The sequence below is a fragment of the Podarcis erhardii genome, assembly GCF_964252035.2.
Source record: "Podarcis erhardii genome assembly, chromosome: 8".
Classification (NCBI taxonomy): domain Eukaryota; kingdom Metazoa; phylum Chordata; class Lepidosauria; order Squamata; family Lacertidae; genus Podarcis; species Podarcis erhardii.
In genome coordinates, this window is record NC_138499.1 from 28877452 (window position 1) to 28899578 (window position 22127).

The 22127-nt window shown below is 39.6% G+C and overlaps 1 protein-coding gene across 2 annotated transcripts in view; it reads right to left on the bottom strand.

Moving 5' to 3' along the window:
- Positions 1 to 3703: 3703 nt before the first annotated feature.
- WWP1 (WW domain containing E3 ubiquitin protein ligase 1) overlaps positions 3704 to 22127 on the bottom strand; it is a 46983-nt gene continuing 28559 nt past the window's right edge. For both annotated transcript variants that reach the window (XM_081874116.1, XM_081874115.1), the window contains exons 10-24: positions 20697 to 20871; positions 19100 to 19154; positions 18936 to 19020; positions 18712 to 18840; positions 18296 to 18368; positions 18130 to 18201; positions 16929 to 17017; positions 14507 to 14666; positions 11736 to 11869; positions 11503 to 11643; positions 9034 to 9154; positions 7013 to 7117; positions 6130 to 6226; positions 5891 to 5963; positions 3704 to 4584 (exon numbers count right to left, since the gene is read on the bottom strand). In XM_081874116.1, coding sequence (XP_081730242.1) covers positions 4485 to 4584; positions 5891 to 5963; positions 6130 to 6226; positions 7013 to 7117; positions 9034 to 9154; positions 11503 to 11643; positions 11736 to 11869; positions 14507 to 14666; positions 16929 to 17017; positions 18130 to 18201; positions 18296 to 18368; positions 18712 to 18840; positions 18936 to 19020; positions 19100 to 19154; positions 20697 to 20871 — 1609 coding nt within the window. In that variant the 3' untranslated portion in view covers positions 3704 to 4484. The remainder of the gene's footprint in view (positions 4585 to 5890; positions 5964 to 6129; positions 6227 to 7012; positions 7118 to 9033; positions 9155 to 11502; positions 11644 to 11735; positions 11870 to 14506; positions 14667 to 16928; positions 17018 to 18129; positions 18202 to 18295; positions 18369 to 18711; positions 18841 to 18935; positions 19021 to 19099; positions 19155 to 20696; positions 20872 to 22127) is intronic.

Genomic DNA, 22127 nt, shown 5'->3' on the forward strand with positions numbered 1-22127 from the left:
AGCATGAAATTCGAGCTGCCCAAAGCAAGGTACTGGCTGCAAACAGGGTCCATTGAAACTGTAACGTCGCTCCCTCCTTACTGTAACTTTTGGACCTTGAAAAGCCTGTAACTGGCTAACCCAACACAGTGGTGCCCCGCAAGACGAACGCCTCGCAAAACAGAAAACCCGCTAGACGAAAGGGTTTTCCGTTTTGGAGGCGCTTCGCAAAACGAATTTCCCTATGGGCTTGCTTCGCAAGACGAAATGTCTTGCGAGTTTTTCCGACTTTTTTTTTCTCCCCCCCCCCTTTTTCTAAGCCACTAAGCCGCTTATCAGCTGATCCGATAAGCCGCTAAAAGCCGCTAATAGCGCTAATCCGCTAAGCCGTCAATGGGCTTGCTTCGCAAGACAAAAAAACCGCTAGACGAAGAGAATCGCAGAACGGATTCTTTTCGTCTTGCGAGCCACCACTGCAGTTGCAAGCAAGAGGGGAAGAGCAGTTAAAGGAGGATGTGACCAATGTTTGTAGCAATAGCAGCTGATTACTAAACTCCCCATTCCACTTGCCAAACAATTGGGAGAAACCCATGTGTCTGGTGGGAAACAACTCTAAAGACTGGAGTACTGAAACTTCTTCTTTCACTGACAAGCAGGAAAGGCCCTTTACAGGGTGAAGCAAGTCATTGCTAGTAGTGGGCTGACAAGACCTGCAGGTAGGGGCCTGTCTCTCTTCTCTTGCCCCACCCTGTTGCTCCATCACTTCTCCCTTCGTCGTCTTGCTGCTCATGTCTGTGTGGGGAGGAGGGTGACCAGTTAGTGGTGGTGGGCTGGTGCCAGCACATTATCAATCCCAGGGCACTGTGGTCCCTTGTCAGGTCATGGGCCACCCCCTGCTGCTGGCCATGCTTTTGACTCAGAGGTTGGGAACACTGAGCCAAAGGACCAAGGACTCTGGGTTTCGGTGCATCTGTCGTAAACCACCATGAGGATAGCTGAGGGTTGCCCCGACTCCAGAGCTCTTTGTATATTTTCTTTACCCAAATTTCCGTTCTACAAGTGTATGATCTTCCATTGCCTGCAGTGTTAAGATTATTGAAACATTCATCTACAAAAAGACACATGAGATACTGTAAACTGATCACCCTTTCTGTAAACCTGTCAAGCCAGCTCTATTTTAATTGTTGCAGGGAAACAGTAAGGATTGCTGCCATAGAAATCAGTGCTGTATGTGTAACAAGGAAGCTTGGCCTCAACACAATTTTCCCCCCACACCCCTAAATCTTCCTAAGTAGTGCTGTGCCTGAAGTAAGTAGCTACAACATCTCCCTGACTTGTGGCTATACTCGCCAAGGCTGACAAAATTTGGAATCAAGCCATCTAGAGGCCACAGTTTCCCCTTCCCGGATGTATTTGAACAAGGAAGTAAAATAGTCCGACCTTGTCTTGCGTGTTCAGTTCTGGGCACCACATTTTAAGAAGGCTATAGACAAATAGGAATAGGTTTCAGCAAGGACAAAAAGTATGGAGGAAAAGTCCTTTGAAGTTTAAGGGAATGTATGTTTAGCTTGGAGAGGGTGGTGTAGCACATAATAATACTCTTGAAATACCTGAAGCCATCTCATGTGGAAGATGACAAAAGCTTGTGCTCTACTACCTAATCACAAGTGTAGAGCTAATCATATAAGTTATTGCGGACTAGATTAGGAGAAACCGCTTGGGAGGTACAAGCAGTTGGACAATGGAACAAAGGATCTCTACAGGTGGTGGGCTGTCACTCATTGGAAGTCTTCAAAGCAGAGGTTGGACAATTGGGAATACCAAAAAAAATCTAAAGGAAAAATGGGCTCTAGGATCTTAAAAACAAAAGTGAAAGGGTGAAACAGTCTAGAAAAAAAGTACTGGAGGGAGTCTAGCTAGAACACAAAGCAAGATACACAAAAATCATGCAAACTAGCAAAAATCCCCCCCATATGCTGATAAAGAACACGTCAAGAACCAAGACAAATACAAAAGCACAAAACTGAGCAGCATGAAGACAGGAGTAGGGACTGGTTGGATGTGATCAAATCAGCTGCAATTCCACCTTTAAGCACTGGAGGGAGCTCATGTCCTACCTTTGGACATTTTCGAAGGAACACGGTCTACCTCTAGGTTTCTGTTGTCAAATAGCAGGTTAGGCAAAATTATGTAGAGACACCCCCCCACCAACTTTGATTCTCTCATTGCAACACATTAGTGAAGTCTGTTCATACATACATGACCCACCATGGGTACAGGAAAATGAAGTTCAGTCATCTTAAAACTGGCAAATCTAGATTGTTATCTGCTTGTCATCTGAGACTCAAGAAGAAAATTACTACTTCCCTATGCTGGGGGGTGAATCCTCACACTGATTGCTGTTGAAAGATTTTCCTTAAAGCTTGAGGATAAGCATACCTGCCCTGTTCTAGTGAAATATGACTGATCAATGCTATGTGAGTCCTATCTAAAGCAGGAGAAATTCCACTGCTTTGAACCGGACTTAGACCTCACTACATTTTTCTGAAACAGGCAAACGCCTAATGCTATGACCCATCCTTATATGGGCTGTAGCTGGGCCTGTGTGAATGTGTTTCTTCCAATAAGCCAAATCAAAACGGACCAGCAGTTTAAAAAGTGTAAGCACTGAATCCTAAGATTAAGCAGCAGGGAGAGAGGATTTTATCTCTACTAGGTAGCCTTAGGCAAGGCCTCCCCCTCCCTCTAGCAATAGGAACAGTTCCCACTTGGGGGGGGGGGAGGATGCCCATTGGAGAAGTCAAACTTCATTAGTTTTCTGCATTATCTTAGGAACTTTTTGTTTTAAGTTGCTCATGTGAATGGTGGTAGGGCAACCTAAGGGACTAATGTTCCAATCAGAGTAGAAAAATCAAGATGATATTTTGGTGTAATCATACATATGTGTGTGTAGGGTAACTAACACAAGATAGACAGGAGGTCTGTTAATCAATGCAGTGCTTTTATCAAGCATTCACAGGTTAATATCCATGAATAATAAAGTGTAACAATATGTAGAAAAATAAGATTTTGGCAGAATTAAACTGCTATATTGAGAAAATGAGAGCAAATATAGCAGAGTCGTACTGCATTTACAGTTTTTTTGCAGTTTGATATGTTACAGAAATGTTAATTCTAGGAAATCTGTTTCATGTGTGTACAAAACTGTATAAGTTAAATTTAATGGAATTTACAGTGAATATTGAAAGCATGATACAAATGGCAATTTAAAATGTTACTCTAATAAGGAAGCACAATTTGCTAAAAGTAGCATTTAATAATTCACATCAGTAAGTTGTAGAATTTATTACACATATTTGCAGTTTAGCAAATGCCCCCCAATACTGCAAACACAATTTAATTTTTTTATATACATTGTGCACTTATGACAAATAAGCCTTGGCCTATATAAAAACAAAATTTAGAGTTGCTTAATTAGGAACATCTGGATTTTTTTTTTCTTGAAGGGATGAGAGTATTGAAGACTAATAGAAAATTAGTTCAGTTGTGCAAAGCATATGTAACTACTTCCATTTGGATTTTCTAGATCCTGATTAAAAAAAATGAGAACAATTCACATTCTTTTTCATATCCTCCTAAATTAATTAGTTTATCAAATGAAATTGAAACATATCACTAATATCTTTTTTTAAAAGCCTGTAAGATACCAGACTGGGACAGAATGTGTAGGAATCTTTTTATTTTTTCCTTGAAGATTACCTACTGTTCTCTTGGAAATAACCCAAGGTAATATGTAAACAATTTTCAATGCTGCTCAATGAGTTATAATAGTCTGTTCAGCTCCTACAGTAAAAGTCAGAACAGTGGCACCAATGTCTTAACAATCACATTCATCTTATTGTACATTACTCTTGTGCAAGTAATAAAGGCTTTATGACCTCGGCTACACAGAAGTTGGGTTATCAGCTATTACAATTATTATTTTTAAATTCAGCTGACAGAATATCACATTCTATCATTTCAAAAAGCCAGCAGCATTTTTCTACATAGCGAGGACGTGTTTGGCCTAAGCCTTTTAACACCTTTAAAACAGCCATGCAATAGAAATAACCCTTAGAGATGTTGCATAAGTGAGAAGAATACAGAGCAGTCTGCACATTTTCTGAACAAAACCAAGAAAGATACTCCTGACTCTTCTGAATGGCTGTGATGTTTAATAAGTTTACAGCTCTATAAAACTAGAGCTCATTAGTGTGTATTTATATACACATTTTTTTAAATAAAGTCTTTCATGTTCAATTTTATTCTGGCCAGTCTTTGAGGGGAAAATAAATAAAGTAGAGAAGGTAAAACTGTTTTGCATATCTTTGTGGAAGAACGGAGAACATTTTTTAGAGTTCCAGAAAAATCACTGTACAGAAGAAACAGCTTATATACCACTAACTGTGCAATTTTGTTGCTCCAGCCTGCTAAAACAAAATTTCACTTTGCCTTGAACTTGTTTTTTATTCTTGTCCAAATCCTTCTGTCTCTTCAATTGCAAAAAGCAGCTTCTCTTTTAGCTGTTCATAGCTTTTATAAGGCGGTAAATCCAAACGATTAAAACTAGGAGAGAAGAGGGGGGGAATCAGAGACTCTACATCCCATTTAAAACATCTTTCACAGGACCATATCAATCACAGCTGTTTGATTATAAAAGCAAGTAATTTTTACCTCTTCAGTACTAAGTAATTCATGAAGATTCATAAATACCCATGTTAAGCTGAAAATAAATAAGCCAGTTTGCAGACCATTTTTGATATGTCTACTTAGATTAAAATACATAGTCAAGTTTACAGATTCAGATTGATTGTCCATAGGCTGATATTGCCCTTGAGTTTTGCAGTGTAAGAAATGAACAAAAGATGGAAACATCTGTTTGGTTGTCGTTGGCCAAAAATGGAAACATAAGAGAGGATACAAATATCCTCAAATATTATTTGTTTTCATATGTTGGCGGTTTTGTTATTATCTTTGTTATCTATGCATTGGTGCTGATAACCATTGGATCTATTTATTTATTTGTGCTTTTATCTTGTGAACTGCCCTGAGAACTTTTGATAAAGGGCTGTATAAAAATCGAATTACCGTATTTTTTGCTCTATAAGACTCACTTTTTCCCTCCTAAAAAGTAAGGGGAAATGTGTGTGTGTCTTACGGAGTGAATGCGGGCTGCACAGCTATCACAGAAGCCAGAACAGCAAGAGGGATTGCTGCTTTCACTGCACAGCGATCCCTCTTGCTGTTCTGGCTTCTGAGATTCAGAATATTTTTTTTATTGTTTTCCTCCTCCAAAAACTAGGTGTGTCTTGTGATCTGGTGCGTCTTATAGAGCGAAAAATACGGTGATGTATAAAGTACAGCTTTCTTCTGTCTGCCCCAAATCTGCTGACAATAAACTTCATTGTGTTGTTCCAAATGCCAGTAATTATGAGGAAGAAACAGTTTGTCTCTAATTCACTTTCTTCATACTGCGAAAAATACGGTAATAATACTAATAATCTGTGATTTTTATTATGTAATCTACTCAATGTAAATTTCAATCTGATGGTAGTTTTTTTGCATGTAAAAAGCATGCAAATGAAAGACAACTCTTTTTAACTCTACTGGGTCCAATTTTCACTGGGACCCTATGGAAAAGTAGAGAATGTTTGTGCACATACTCGCTTACTGCTATCTGTTGGGGTAGGGAGTGTGATCTGTAGAATAGGGGAAAGAAGCAAGAGATGGTGCCCACAGCACTTTGAAAATTCCCAATGTGTCCCTGAGCCCCAAAAGGTAAGAAACCTCTGCGAAGAATGGCTGATGTTAAAGAAGCTTATTATAGAACAAAATGTAAGATAACAAGGAACTCTCTGTTACAAAAACTCACCATGTGTGACTTCTTGGTAGCCAGGTTTCCTTGCCAACTTTTTCAATGCAGAATTTCTGAGGACCGTTACTTCCTGAGTAATAAAAAATAAAATTAAAGGTTAAAATGGTATTTTAGTTAACAGCAGGGTAGATATTAATGATACCATATTTCAATAACTGGGAGAAAATGCAGGTTAAAAGGACCAGGGAATGTTACTGTGTATTACACACACTTTGCAGTATATTATGTTTTCTTACCCATGAGCTCAGCGAATCCACCCAGTGGTAATCGGCAAGTACCAGTGACAAACTGCATCAGTCGCATGCGAACTTCATTGTCAGCTTCTTTTATAAACTAACAGAAATTTAAAGTTTATTTTATTACTTTGAAATGTCAATTGGTTAAGAGCTAACTTTGTGCTTGTCTACCACTATCAGAAGTAATTCCTATTAAAAATTACATTTCACTTACACACATGATCCCAAATTTCCTAAACCAAGCAAACTCCTACAGTTTAAAGCTTTGCATTACATTTTAAAACTGGTTTTCTCATTTCATTTCATTTCATTTCTGAATTGCTTCCCATTAAACATCCCAAAGCAAATATGAATAAATACATCAAATATGTGTTTATATAATTAGTGTTATGAGCTCAGGGGTGCTGGGCCTCTCTAAATTCCTGGATCCAATAAGTGTTAGAATTTAATCAAGGCTTGGGGGGTTAAACTGTGTGCCAGACACTTCTACTGCCTGGATCCAGAAAATGCTAAAAGCTAATTAAGCCAGGCTGTAATGCTAAGCCCATATATAGTGGTACCTTGGTTTACAACCATAATCCATTCTGGAGGTCCGGTTGTAAACCAAAAAAGGTTGTAACCCAAGGTGTGCTTTCACCAATGGGGCCTCCCCCCCAAAATGGGTTGTAATCCAAAAAAAGGGACACACACGTCCGGGTTTGATGTGATTTTAATCCAAAACGGTTGTAATCCAAAGCAGTTGCAAACCAAGGTACCACTGTACTAACTTCCAGGAGGGAGCTACACAGAAGCCCAGGAAGAAACTTTGGCTTTATTTCTAAAATAAAAACTGTACCGATGTGTAATAATTTCACATCTGTTGACTTTTTCAACAAAAATATACCTGCCAGAACCACATTATTTGCTTGCTGTTTCTTGTATAATGACGATAAACAGTGTTCCTTTGCCAGTCTGCCAAATCAACTTCTTGCATGCCACAAAGCATGACCTGTAAAAAGACCACATGATTTAGCACTGTAGCAGCTTAAGATCCTGAAGCACAACAGCAGATACTGACATAATTGATATTTTCTTGTCTTGCCCCAAATAAAGATTCTGGAAAAGTGAGATGAAGCTTTTAACAAAATATGATTCGCTAACAAATACAGTCATCATATTTTAAAGGATATATTAAAAGAATTGGTCTTATTAGCAGTTAAGGAACTGGTTAAGAGCTAGCTGCACAGCAATATGCGCTCTGTGTGTGTGTGTGTGTGTGTGTGTGTGTGTGTGTTTGCTACTCCCACATTAGAAGATTCCATAGCAAGAATCAGGGAGACAGTCCATATGGTCAAGCTAAGGGACGTTATATGAGTGAAGGAAGGCAGAAACTGTATAACCTGCTTACTGAAAAGTGGAGCAGCTTTGAGATGTACTGGTGTCACAAAATGCAAGAGAATGTACAACCATATGTACATTTCAAAGAGCAATACCTGATATAAAGGTAAAGGTAACCCCCTGACCGTTGGGTCCAGTTGCGGACGACTCTGGGGTTGCGACGCTCATCTCGCTTTATTGGCCAAGGGAGCCGGCGTACAGCTTCCGGGTCATGTGGCCAGCATGACTAAGCCACTTCTGGCGAACCAGAGCAGCACACGGAAACGCCGTTTACCTTCCCGCCGGAGCGGTACTGTCAGAGCTGCCTCTAGGTCCCAGCTCACAGAGGACCAACGCTAGCCAGTAATAACATATAAAAGTCTTTATTGAAGGTTAGTTTCCATTTCCAAACCGCAGCGTGCAACTCTACGTCTTAGAAGCTAGACCGGCGAAGCTCCATCTGAGTCTCCGCCTCCTAGACACCAGTTTAAGACTCTAGCTTTACTCCACCTCTTCCGTTGTTCTTTCCTCCTCTGGGTCCTTCTGCCCCCTGGGGTTTCCTCCTTTCTGGACTCTTCTGACGCTGACCCCCCTGAGTCTTGCCCCTCCTTCCGGCGGGCTTTAGGACCTGGCTCCCTATCCGGGCTGCCTGCTGTGCCGCTCGCCTGTACATTTGAACTTGGCGCGCGCGCCCAGCCGGTAACTTTCCTCTTGACCGTTTCCCCGCTCTCCGATGGAGGCGTGGTTAATCCTGACTCATCTCCTCTCGCTGGTGGTGAGAACACTGGTCCCGATGCCTGGGACTCCTCCCCCCCACTGCGCTCTGGTGGGGAAGCTGGTCCTGATTTCCAACTGCTGCTCTGGGAGTCCCCGCTGGCCCCTTCCTTCTGGGGTTTCCCCCTTGGCACCCCCCTTGCCCTGGCCATTGGCGCTCCCTTCTGTGAATCTTCCGATTCGCTGGAAAGGCTCATGGAATCCCTCGGACCACTTTCATCTCCTGTGCTTCCCTCGGATTCCTCCCCCTCGCTCTCCATTTCCTCCCTCTCCTGTGCCTCTGCTCCTGAGCCCCTGACAGGTACCTATTTATCTACTTGCACTTTGACGTGCTTTTGAACTGCTAGGTTGGCAGGAGCAGGGACCAAGCAACGTGAGTTCACCGTGTCGCGGGGATTTGAACCACCGACCTTCTGATCAGCAAGCCCTAGGCTCTGTGGTTTAGACCACAGCCCCAGCTGCGTCCCTAATACCTGACATACCTCTAATTAAATCTATATATTTCTCTATGTTTTCCTCAACTGAATTATTTTTTATTATTTTGTTCTAATTATGTTTCATCTTTAATTATGTGAACATACTGAATATGAAAGCTAAAAGTTTTCTAATATTCACAGCACTTTGAGGCCTGCCTATTTATTTGTGCCTTAGTCAAACACGGACATAACAATTTGCTTGTACTATTTTTCCTCTTGTTAGTATCAAAGATTCTTGCCCAGTTAAACCACTGCACCACAAATTTCTTTTTAATAAATAAATTTGAATCAAAATTACCTCCAACTCTTTTTCGTCAAAATACTGCAGCCACTGAAGGGGAACAACTTCATTAAACCCATCAAGGAAAGCTTTGGTTTGTTCTTGTACTCCTCGTGAAAACCGCCACTCTGCCATTAGGCTGAAACAGAAGTTTAGAGTTCTAAAAGTGGAATCCTTTATTTAAAAACAAGCTGCAAACATTATACTCAGCTACACTAATTCCATATTTGTATAAGCTCCAGAAACTCCAGATTTATTTATTTTAGCATTGTAACTAGAACAGTCTCATATATCCTCTTACCAATACTTTACTCCTAGATGGACGTTTATCCAAATTTTTTGTATGTATTATTGGAAGTTTATGGGCTAGACTCTCACTATGAAAGCTCTGTGAGAAAATGCACATTAAGCCATCTCAAAAGCAAGCTTATCTAATACAAGATCTACCCTCCTCTCTCTCTACACACACACAAACAGATGAAACACATTTATTTATTTATGTATACATGCAGGTATGTGTTTATGCACACACATATGTATGTATGTATGTATGTATGTATGTATATTCTTGGCACAAAGTTATGAAAAACTCTGCCAAAATCTTTAGTGTACTTTTATAGTAGCATGTATTTGTTTATCCACCCACATTTCTTTCACTTTGAAAATCAGCAAAGTACAAATACTAATTAAAGACTAATACTAGCTGATGTTCCATCTTCCACACACCTATTAAATAGCAATACTTGCTCTGCTCAGATATATTGCTGTCAAACTTTGGGCAATTTCTCCTGGGTCCCACACCTCATCCCATTCTGCTTGACAGAGTATTCCAACCCTACAGAGGTCCCTCCCACCCCCGTGCACACAAGGTTGTGGAGGGAAGATCTTCCCCCTGCTGACAGAATGTGAATTTCTGCATTGTTAGTGATGAAAAAGTTACAAGAAAAATGTTTGACAGTCTTTATATATATATATATATATATATATATATATATATATATATATGCAGGTTTTGGTGTCCTCGGGTGTCTTCCCGTGTAAAAGTTGGGGTGTCTAGGCGACGTTTCGACGAGGTCTCACTCGTCATCTTCAGGCTGGTGCTTTCGGCTTCTTGTTACTGGAACAGAGCAGGATCTCAGTGTTTGAGTTCCTATAAATACTGTAGAGGGGGTGTGGTGTATAGCCTCCAATGTTCTGGGCAGAGAGGAAGTTCCCAGGCTAGTGTGCCTTTTCTTCTTTTGTTCCTTAATTACTTGAGAGATATCTTGAGTGATTTCTTGAGTGATATCCTGAGTACCACTTAGGTGGGTCATTAGGTGTGGATTAGTTGTTAAAGTCTTTGTGTCTTGACCTCTTGAACTTTGTGAAGAGTTTTCTTGAGAAGATGGCTGTACTGTACTTAGTTGTGCTCTGGCTTGGCTTCGTGTATAGGGGCGAGCTGTGGTTTTGTGGCTTGTGTCAGCCAGATCTGTGTAGGGATTGCAGGGGGGTGCAGCATCCGGAGGTGCCACCATGGATTGGCTACTGGATGGTGTCTGTAATTCATCTGTGGAGAGGGTCTGGGTTTGGGTCTGGTGTGGTTGATTGGTGTTGGCGTTCTGTGTGCCTCTGGATCTGGTGTCAGTTTTTGTGGGGAGGGCTAATTTCCAGAATAATCATGGAAGCCATCGAGATAGAGAAACACCCTCACAACATGAACAAGCGTGACGACACATCCCGCTTGCCAGACATCTGGAAATTAGCCCTCCCCACAAAAACTGACACCAGATCCAGAGGCACACAGAACGCCAACACCAATCAACCACACCAGACCCAAACCCAGACCCTCTCCACAGATGAATTACAGACACCATCCAGTAGCCAATCCATGGTGGCACCTCCGGATGCTGCACCCCCCTGCAATCCCTACACAGATCTGGCTGACACAAGCCACAAAACCACAGCTCGCCCCTATACACGAAGCCAAGCCAGAGCACAACTAAGTACAGTACAGCCATCTTCTCAAGAAAACTCTTCACAAAGTTCAAGAGGTCAAGACACAAAGACTTTAACAACTAATCCACACCTAATGACCCACCTAAGTGGTACTCAGGATATCACTCAAGAAATCACTCAAGATATCTCTCAAGTAATTAAGGAACAAAAGAAGAAAAGGCACACTAGCCTGGGAACTTCCTCTCTGCCCAGAACATTGGAGGCTATACACCACACCCCCTCTACAGTATTTATAGGAACTCAAACACTGAGATCCTGCTCTGTTCCAGTAACAAGAAGCCGAAAGCACCAGCCTGAAGATGACGAGTGAGACCTCGTCGAAACGTCGCCTAGACACCCCAACTTTTACACGGGAAGACACCCGAGGACACCAAAACCTGCATTCCTGTACCCGTGAAAATCTACGAAAGCAAATATATATATATATATATATATATATATATATATATATATATATATATACACACACACACATATATACACACACCATACCCAATGTATTCTTCTTTGTTCTCTTCGGTTACAAGTAAGTTTGAGCCTCCTAATTTCAGCTCATGCGAGGTAACTTTTCCTAGAAGCTCCATGTCAACACAGAAGTACATTTCTAAGTTGCACTCTTCAATGTTGTTGTCCCTAAAGAGGAAAATTAAGCAAAGATAAATGAAATATAATCACTTTACTAATATGACAGAAAAAATTGTGAACTTCTGAAAAGATTTACAAACCTTATCCAAATTAAGGAATTATAAAATTCAGTATCAATAGATTCCAAATCCTTTATTGTGAGTTTCTTATTTAACATGCGCTTGTAGAATGGCAGGGAAAACCCAGTATCAATGAATTTGCCATGAAACAATGCCTGTTAAGGATTTAAGTAACAACAATTCAGTATTTCAGCTTCAGGTGCATCACTCTGAAAAGTGGTGACTGTTTATAGAAAATAGTAATCTTAGGGGAAACTAATACCAATGAAATAAACACTCTAAATCAATAAACCAGAAGATAACATGATTCTCATTATCAGAGTAAGATCCCTTCAAATGCAGACTAAACTAGCAGAGCAGATCAAAGTCTTGCAGCCAGATTCTCATTACATGAATTATTTAGATGAGTCTACTGCTCAGTACAGTATAAAGCTGGCCAATTAAGGATATACAGTACATTGAGGTGTCTAACCTGAAGAGAATGAATGAGATGAAAAATAAATACGGTGATAACTTTTAAAATGAAAGAGTTCTGTTTTAAGAATGTGCATAGGAACATAAATGTGATTAGCTGCCAAATGCAGAGAGAAAGATTACATAATGCAAATGCAACATGTTGCCACCAGGGGGCTTTCAGGTTGTCCCAAGAAGCTCCAGAGAAATTATCAAAGATTCTTTCCTAGTCAAATCTTTTAAGTAGATTAGAACAAAGGAATGCTACAAAACACATTTTCAATACAGTATTGTGTGATTTCTCATTTCCATAGTGCAATTATGAATTTGCTTTTTTTCAATTTGCATATTATTCCTAAGTATGTAAAAATGTAGTAGGAGTAGGGAAAGTGTGGCCTTCTTGATATTGTTGGACTCATAATTCCCATAAACCCTCACATGGCCAAAGACAATAGATGCTAAACAACTTTTGTAAAGCCACAGGTTATTCGGCCCTGCTCTATGGGATTTGCCCCACGTTTCCATGTTCCTTAGGTAAATGTCCAATTCCTTAAGCATTTAAGGAACTTGTTCAATCCCTCTGGTTCCTTTATTTCCATTTTCTGTACAGATCACTTGCATCTTATGTGGGAGTTACGTTCTGGGGATAGCAAGTAAAGCTGAAATAGTCAAAACAACTTCTTGCAACAAGAAGGCAGAGAGCTTTTAAGCTTTCAGACTTGCTTACTAGGCTCTGCTGGACCCATCTGAGATCTCATGAGAGCCTCCCAGAGCCTGGTAAGCAAGGCGGAGAGTTTAAAAGTTATTTCCATGCCAGGAAAACCCTGCACAAAAAGAGCTTTTAAGCTTTCCGCCTTCCATGCATTTAATTTGTGTGATTTCAACTGGCCAGTCTTCCAACTGCATAAATTTGAGATTGCTTAAGTTAAACACATGTTAATTGTGAGTGACTCTGACATCAGGCACTCAGAGTAGTTTTGTTAATATGGGGGCACTACAGAGCTGCGTAACTGCAACATACTTACTATTTTATTTTCAGCCTTTCCCTTATACAGTGGTACCTCGACTTCCAAAACGTTCAGAAACCAAGGCGCAGCTTCCAATTGGCTGCAGGAAGCTCCTGCAGCCAATCGGAAGCCGCATCGGGCGTTTGAGTTCTAAAGAACGTTCGCAAACTGGAACACTCACTTCCAGGTTTGCAGTGTTCGGGAGCCAAAACGTTTGAATCGCAAGGCGTTCGTCAACCAAGGTACGACTGAACCTCCTTATACTGAAGCTGCAATCCTACATACACTTATCTGAGGAGACAGGAATAGGAATGCACTATGAATTCCTGTTTTGCTGATGTGGCATACTGGGCTGATATTTTCAGCAAATTTTCAATTCTGACCCCAATATTTCATTGCTAGGTAATTACAATTAATTTAGAATTTAATTTAGAAGCCTCAGTAAATATATTTGGTCTCTTCTGCAAAAAAAACAAAACAATATGCACTGCTTTTCACTTTCATTGAATCTCTTTTGTCATTCCATTATGCCTTCACTCACTTTGGCGAGTACCTTTTAAATTCAAATGTACCACTGCATCTAGTATAATGCTGGGTCTTTATCAATATTAAATTATAATGAATCATGCCCAGAGGAAGGTATGTGGTTCTTTAACTTCTCTAAAAAGCCTTTGTTCCAAAGGTCTGGAGCCAGTTTGATGTGAGATCTCCTTACCCCATAAATGCTTACTTGACTTCTTCAACTTGCGGAACTACTGTTACACATGCCACATAATACCCATTCCACATTTGTAAGAAATCAATATTTTAGTGTGGCAGCACCAACACTTTGTAGCTCCCTGCCTGTTGATATCAGGCAGGTACCTTCACTGTGCTTTTTTTCAGTGCTAAAAACATTTTTGTTTAGAAGAGTCTATCCTGATACCTAGAATGTTCATGTGTGTTTTAATTATGCTTTTAGTTTATTGCTGATTTTAATTTTCTGAACATTTTAAACTGTTGTTAATTATTTTTAGTGGTAGTATTTTTATTTTCTTATTTTTGTAAACCACTGATATTTTTTTTGCAATCAAGAGGTATATACATTTTTTGAAATAAGCAAAACATATTTAAAAAAACAAACAAACTCAACCTCTGGGTCCTAGAGTCTAGGACAATGATAGAAAATGTACCAATCTCTTCTTCACATGCTTGTTATAACCATTCAGAGAAATACTTGATTGAATTGCTGGTGAATGAAATCCAAGTATGACAGACAGCCATGTGTACTCAAATACGAAACACTCCAGAAAGAAAAACATACAGCTTGAAACAAAAAATGATCAAACTCACCATGGCAATAAACCGTCCAATGAAACAGAAATATGAAAGATGATCTGGATTTATTGTTGATGCTGGATTTATCTGTAGGCAGTAGTTGCTTTTTCCAGCATATTCAAATAGACAGTACATAGGGTTCAGCACTTCATGGGAAAGCAAGAAGAACCATTCTCTACAAAAATTTACAATAAATAAAACACAAAAATCTAACACTGGTGTCTCCAAGCATTCATAAAAATTGACATTAAATATATAAGATACAGCCTTATGTCAAAGGTAATAAAGAATGCTTTGAAACAATTTACTGCAGGAAATCACCCAGCTGAACAGACAATATGGCTTTAAACTGAAAAAAGTGGTTTCCCATTGCTGGGTGAAAGCCTGCAGGAAGAGCTTTCAAAGTACTTCTTATATTTCTTTCCAAACCTGGCATTCAACTGTCTAGTATTACATGAATATTTGATTTGGCAGTATTATATAATACACACAAGCAGAAAGCCCTGAAGTCATGTGGCCTAACATTTCAATATTTGCAACCTTAATCTGATCCCCCAAGTTACTAACATATAGAAAATGGCAAATCACCCAATAACAATTTTTATCCTTTTTTCTAGGAAGTCTTTATAATCTGGAGTTATCATCCATTGGCTGTTGTCAGAATTTGCCAATTCTGATTTTTTATATATTTCTGAGTTCAACAACTTTTTGTCTCATAGGTAAAGGGACCCCTGACCATTAAGTCCAGTCATGACCGATTCTGGGGTTGTGGCGCTCATCTCGCTTTATTGGCCGAGGGAGCCGGTGTACAGCTTCCGGATCATGTGGCCAGCATGACTAAGCCGCTTCTGGTGAAACTAGAGCAGCACACAGAAATGCCATTTTCCTTCCCGCTGGAGCGGTACCTATTTATCTACTTGCACTTTGACGTGCTTTTGAACTGCTAGGTTGGCAGGAGCAGGGACTGAGCAACGGGAGTTCACCCCATCACGGGGATTCGAACCGTCAACCTTGTAATCGGCAAGTCCTAGGCTCTGTGGTTTAACCCACAGCGCCACCCGCGTCCCTCTCTTCTGTCTCATACATTCAATTAAAATCAATTTCCCCACTTCAAGAGTGTGCTGCATGCTCACAGCAGAGATTCCCCTTTGCACACAGAAAATGCACAGACCTCATTTGGACACAACAATAAACATGGCTTCTTGTCATGGGAATGGGCCCAAATGAGCCTTGGACTCTTCCTATCAGCACAGCTGGGAGAAGCATGGAAGTGACTGCTGCTGCTTCAGACTAATGGCAGTCACAGTTAACTAAAACAATCCAACTTCAAGCCATAATTTATGAATCTTATCTACCAAAGTTAAGATTAATCACAATTTAGGGTATAGTGCACAGATAGAATCTACTTGCAAGCTCCAACCTCCATATATATATATATATATATGTGTGTGTGTGTGTGTGAGTGCTGAAAGTCTCAAAAGCTGCCCAATTGCCCAGTTAAGAGTCTTTTCCCATTGTATGTACCTCCTACCTTTGCAAAGGAAAAGCCCCTTGCTATTCCATAAAACTGCTCTGAATAAACCTAGTGTGAATGCAGTTTTCCTTCACTGCTGAGGACTGGGCTTCAAGAAAGTATTTGCCACTGAGAAGATTTTTAAAAAGAGACTTGAACTCAGTGTATTTCCTCTAAGCCACCTCATCCTAAACCTAGAAAGCCCCTTTACTGCCAAAGATTATGAGAGGAGAGACTTGCTTGGGGAAAGCTCCAAGTTGTTTTCGTCACAGAAAAGGAATGCTGAACCATCTCAACTTCCCCAATCGTTTGCTCCCAGCACGTTCACTACATTTTAAAGCCTCTCCACTTTCCCCTATGATTTTTTTCCAGACCACACTTAAAACCTCAGTAAGCAAGCATATTCTCATAAGAATACTGTTAAAGCGGGTGGCGCTGTGAGTTAAACCACAGAGCCTAGGACTTGCCGATCAGAAGGTCGGCGGTTCGAATCCCCGCGACGGGGTGAGCTCCCGTTGCTCGGTCCCTGCTCCTGCCAACCTAGCAGTTCGAAAGCACATAAAAGTGCAAGTAGATAAATAGGTACCGCTCCGGCAGGAAGGTAAATGGTGTTTCCGTGCGCTGCTCTGGTTCGCCAGAAGTGGCTTAGTCCTGCTGGCCACATGACCAGCTCATCCCTCGGCCAATAAAGCGAAATGAGCACCACAACCCCAGAGTCGGTCACGACTGGACCTAACGGTCAGGGGTCCCTTTACCTTTACTTACCAGCACAGTCTCTAGTTTAGTTTTGTATCATGCAGGCAACTTCAATAACCCACCTCTCTTTTTTTTCTCCAGATACTCCATAAAGTTATGGAGCAAGGTAGGTTTCTAGTCAATAAATACATACAAGAAAAAATTCAAGAGAAATTCTTAATAATTTACCTAGCTAAGCCACCATAATCCAATCCTTCTTCTCCTCTGAATATAACGTACAATCGTCTTCGCAAGTCATAGGGTTTTAAAGCCATGATCTGTATACAAATTGGTGAATGCAAATGAAAGTAATGTTGAACAATACAAGGCAAAATAGTAAACAACTTCCTAGAATATATTACACATGAATTTTGATACAATTTGGTGTGGTTTTATATAGAATTAAACAAATTTATCCATTAAAAATTTAAGGGGTGTTTAACTCTCCCAACGTATCTTTTTTCTGCCTCTTTTAATTTGCAGATACTTTGTTCCCTCTCTACAGTTTTGCAGATGTCACTTTCTTCTCTCTTACTACAGTGGTACCTCTAGTTACGAACTTAATCCTTTCCGGAGGTCCATTCTTAACCTGAAACTGTTCTTAACTAGAGGCGTATTTTCGCTAATGGGGCCTCTTGCTGCTGCTGCACCGCCGGCACACGATTTCTGTTCTCATCCTGGGACAAAGTTCTCAACTCAAGGTAACTCTTCCAGGTTAGCGGAGTTTGTAACCTGAAGCGTTTGTAACCTGAGGTGTTTGTAACGCAAGGTACCACTGTACATGCTCCCAGCCAGTTATGGATCATGCAATGCATGAAATGGTGAATTAGTCAATGATGGCTATATAGCATCATCTCTGAAGGAAAATGGGGCAGCACTGCATTTGTGAAGTGGGAGGAAACATCTATATTACCAAGGTAACCGGTTAATGCTCCACACACTTGGTTATGAAGATGGGCTTGTTTTTATCCCTTTCAGGTAACTGAGTAATGCTCCACATTTTCTCAAAATATAACACTGCCTAGACAATGTGGAAATCGTTCCTTCCTCCCACCTCCACATGACAGACAGGCAAATATTTTCCCTCAGTTTATGTAGCCCCAGAACATCCCTTCCTTGAAATGAAAAGCCCTCCCACATGTTGACTCAGTCCTATACAGAATAATTACACAAATGATTTCCTACTAGACACTAGGTAAGTGAAGATTTGTTAGGAAAGAATCTAGCTATTCAAATTATCAAAAGTTAAAAGCTTTCTAACATTTTACAGCTTTAATGGAGTTTTAAAATATGAAATTCCCTTTGTCATATAACAATGTTAAGATGAAGCAAATTCACTATACAGTTTTTACTTTAGTTACCAGGTTTGATAATGTAAACATTGTCTTACCTGTTGGAAGGAATCTTCAAACAATGTTTGTCTGGATACATTGATCTTCACGTGGCTTGGAAGAGCATTTGACTACAAACAGACAGTAAATCATGAAATACAATATGCAAATTTAAAAAATATAAAATGCAAATTGAAGTTTACACTATCATTTGATCAGCATTACCTGACACAAGTAGCGGAAATGAGCTAGCTTCCACCTAAAGCTGCGTTCATAAGCAATTTGTGGTCCTTTATTTCTGTAAGGAAATATAGCTAAATTTACTAAGCAGAAAATTAAGATTTTACAACACTTTCAGCTCCTCAGCAGTTTTGTAGATTTCCTTCAGATATAGTGAAAAGGTTGCAGCATACATGCTTCATGTTTCAAGGTCAGTTTTAAAATATCATCTAATGCTTAAAAAGTCACACCTCATAAGGTGTAACTCATGTACACCTTAAACAACCCATGTACATATTGAATCAATTAGCCACCACCAAAATTCATAAGATATCCACTGCCTACTACCTAAGCAGTAAAACTATTACTCCTATGTACTATGAATGCAAATATTTTAAAATCTCCATCAACATCTCACTTACACAGAAGATTTACCAGTACGAGGATCACTGAAGGTAGTTGTTCGTGTATTATGATCAACAAAGTATCTTACACCTTCTCTGGTGTATCTGATTTCCCAGCCCTCAGGGAGGGGGTCTTCATTTTGTAAGCTGAAAATATAAACGTAATATATTTCTTTAAAACCCCAATCACTTTACACCTACTTTAGCCTCGATTTATGAATAGAAAACACACATGAACATACCCTTGAGTCCGTGGATCTTCCCACTGTGTTGTCTTTGTGTTGTGATTTACAAAATACACTCTATCATTTGAATCAACTCTCCTTTCTGTAATAGAAATGAACCATTTAGAGCAAAGTTAACTATAAATAGGTGTCTATTTCTCAAAGCTATTTACATTTCTTACCCCAGCCTGGTGGTAAAGGACCAAGTGGATCATTTTCCGCAGTCAGCATTGAAGCCTAGTGAAGACATAAGACAAAATATACAATAATTTATTTATTTTTTTAAAAAATTAAAATGTCTATAAAAAACACTTTCTATATTTAACAAGCGTCTCTTCACAACTAAATTTAAATGATTTATTTTAGATTTTTTTACATCCTTTCTATCCTATCATTTCCAGCTTCAGATTTCCAGGTGGCTTTCTTTCTCTCTTTCTTTCTCCACAACAGACAGGCTGAACATGTGCTGTGTGACAGGTAGCACTATTCACTTTGCAAGCTTTCTTCACAGAGAAGGCGATATAGAAAGAAGGCGTCATCTCCTTGTCTAATGTAATTCATCTCTTTTTTATCCCAGCTGGCCTGTTGATAACTTTGCTTCTAGCTAGGTAGAACACTCCCCATGTTTGAGGTCAACACAAGTAGACTAAATCTGGACTGCATTTGAACAAGAAGGTGATCAGTTGGCTTTTCCACTTTTTGTAAAATGTTGTGGGTACCCACCATAGAACAACATATATACTCAAGACTATGATCAATCACCCTCTGCTCTTCTAAACCTACATGGTTATCTGCACATGGGGAAGGAATGCATCTCAGACAGGTATACACCCAGTTTAAATAATTTGGAATTTCACGAGTTGTCTCGTGAAATTTAGATTTAAATAAAAACAGTTCAGAATTGTCCATAAAGCACAGTGGTCTCCACAGAGATTCTGCACTGTGAAACTTCAGTGAAAAGTTGGCACACTGGCTACAGTTCTATTATTGGTTATTAATCTTCTTCAGATAGATTCATAACATAATCAACTTGCAAAAGGAATAGGACAAGACTAAGTTTAGTTGCACTTTGTTCATGTTCAAATAAATGAAGCTGACTTTTCACATTAATTTCAGTACAATCTATGTGAAACTAGCTTACGACTAGATCCAACCAGTTTGCTACTTCTGAAGACACAAATGAAAAAACAACACAAGTTACAAAGCTCTAGTTTGAAAGCTAAGCCTTAACAATGAGGCACTGTAAGTCTTCAGGAAACCCTGCACCTAGGAATTCCTCCTTTGAATTCAGACATAACAGCAAACCAGTGTTACCAAAAACTTCAGTTCAACATTGGTTTCAAACTGTAGTTTCAGATCCAGGTTTGCCAAGCCCCAAACAAACTTTGGTCCATGGCCACTCAGTGAAAGACAACGGCTGCATGGTTTATTATAAGAGTCATGAATGTGTACTGTTTCTTCATCTTCCCCTTCCCCTTGAACACCAGCCTTGGTGCAGATTTCCCCAGCATTAAGCCAGAGTTGTTCATTACACCTAAACCAGGGGAATCTGGAATAACAATTATTAACAAATGGAGTCAGAACTCAATGGTTTATGAAGCTATGTACAAATGTCCAAACAAGCCAATCGAGAAACCATAGCTTTGTAATACATCTGAACCCAGCCATGATCTATAACATGGTCTCAGTATGCAGCTGCATATAACATGCATCAAACATCTAACTGAAGGCAAAGATAAAAACAAGAACTCAAAATGTTTCATAACTTTGTAAATTTACCGAATAGAGGTATCGTTGGTTAAACTGTTGCATAGCTCCCTGCAGTTGATTTCGTTGGGACTGCCATTGTTCAAAGTTTCTGACAGATTCCATCGTAGGTCGTTGCCATGTTGTTGTTCTTGTATTATGGTCCACATAATAAACTCTGCCACGATCATCCACCCTTCTTTCCCACCTAAGAAACATTGGAAGCTATTTTCTTTCCAGTCAAAATGCAAAAATAATTTACTACATTTTCTTTGTTATTTTGCCTTATAAATCTAAGCCTTTCAAATATTCTTTCTAATTTCAATATTATAAAATAAAGTGTGGGATCAGAAAGCAAACACAGACTTGAATATCTGCCTCAGAGTTTCTGCCAGTGTTAAGTGGCACAAAGTCATTTTTTGAAACAGTTTAAGTGACAGAATAGTGCATGCTAAATCTTAGTTGTACTGTCTCCTGCAGTAGCAACACAACTGAATTTTGCTTCTTCTGGTATCAGTGCAAGTTCTGAAACATGCACACAGGAAAAATATCAATTTTCTTCTCTCAAGAAAGGAAGGAATTAGAATGCAAAATAAGCACAAACTAAATTTGCTTTACAAGCAAATAAAAAAAACCCCAAAATAAAGTTCTATGACAGAATTCTAAAGTGAGAAATCTGCTGCAAAGTCAGTTCTCAATCTTGTAATCAAAGCATTTGAAAACTAAGGCCAGACACCCCATTTGTAAGCGTAAAAACATGTAATTGAAATGCATATTCTTCTTATTTATCCCAACCTCCTTAGCAAATTGTAGATTGTATGCTCCTTGGAGCATGCATTTATCTTCTATTTTGTAAAGCACAAAACACGCTGATAGAGCTATAATATCAATAGTTACATGGGTTCTAAATGAGAGCCATTTGAAGCTTTCTACTCATCCCTCCACTTAGGAGCAAGCTGCTGGTGAGACTCGCTGAAAGTCATCCCAAAAAAACCTAACTAATTTGAATACAGAGATCTGGCAGTATGGCCTAATTCAGAGCAATCTGAACTTTTCTATAAAAGAATGAACAGAACAAATAGATAAAAAGCAAGGTATGCCCTGCCATTTCAGCATTTAACTCCAGATTCCTGATATTACTACCAGCAGATGACAAAATTCAGTTACTTGCATACTAAAGTTTTTAGAGGACAGTAGTATTACAGTACCAACATGCAAAGAAAACTACAGAAAAATTCATTTACTATAGTTTGGATCCTAAAGTATTAAATTAATAATGTTCAAACAACTCCCGTCACCTCTTCCTTCTGTAGACCTCCATCTAATTTTGGGTGACTTCCCCACCCCTGTATCAGCAGGTCCTACATCACATCCATTTGTTTAGGAGGGTCCCTCACCCTTCAAAGGGCACGGATGACCGAGGGAGAAAGAACAAGAAAGGGGAACTTGTCTTCTGTGAATGTC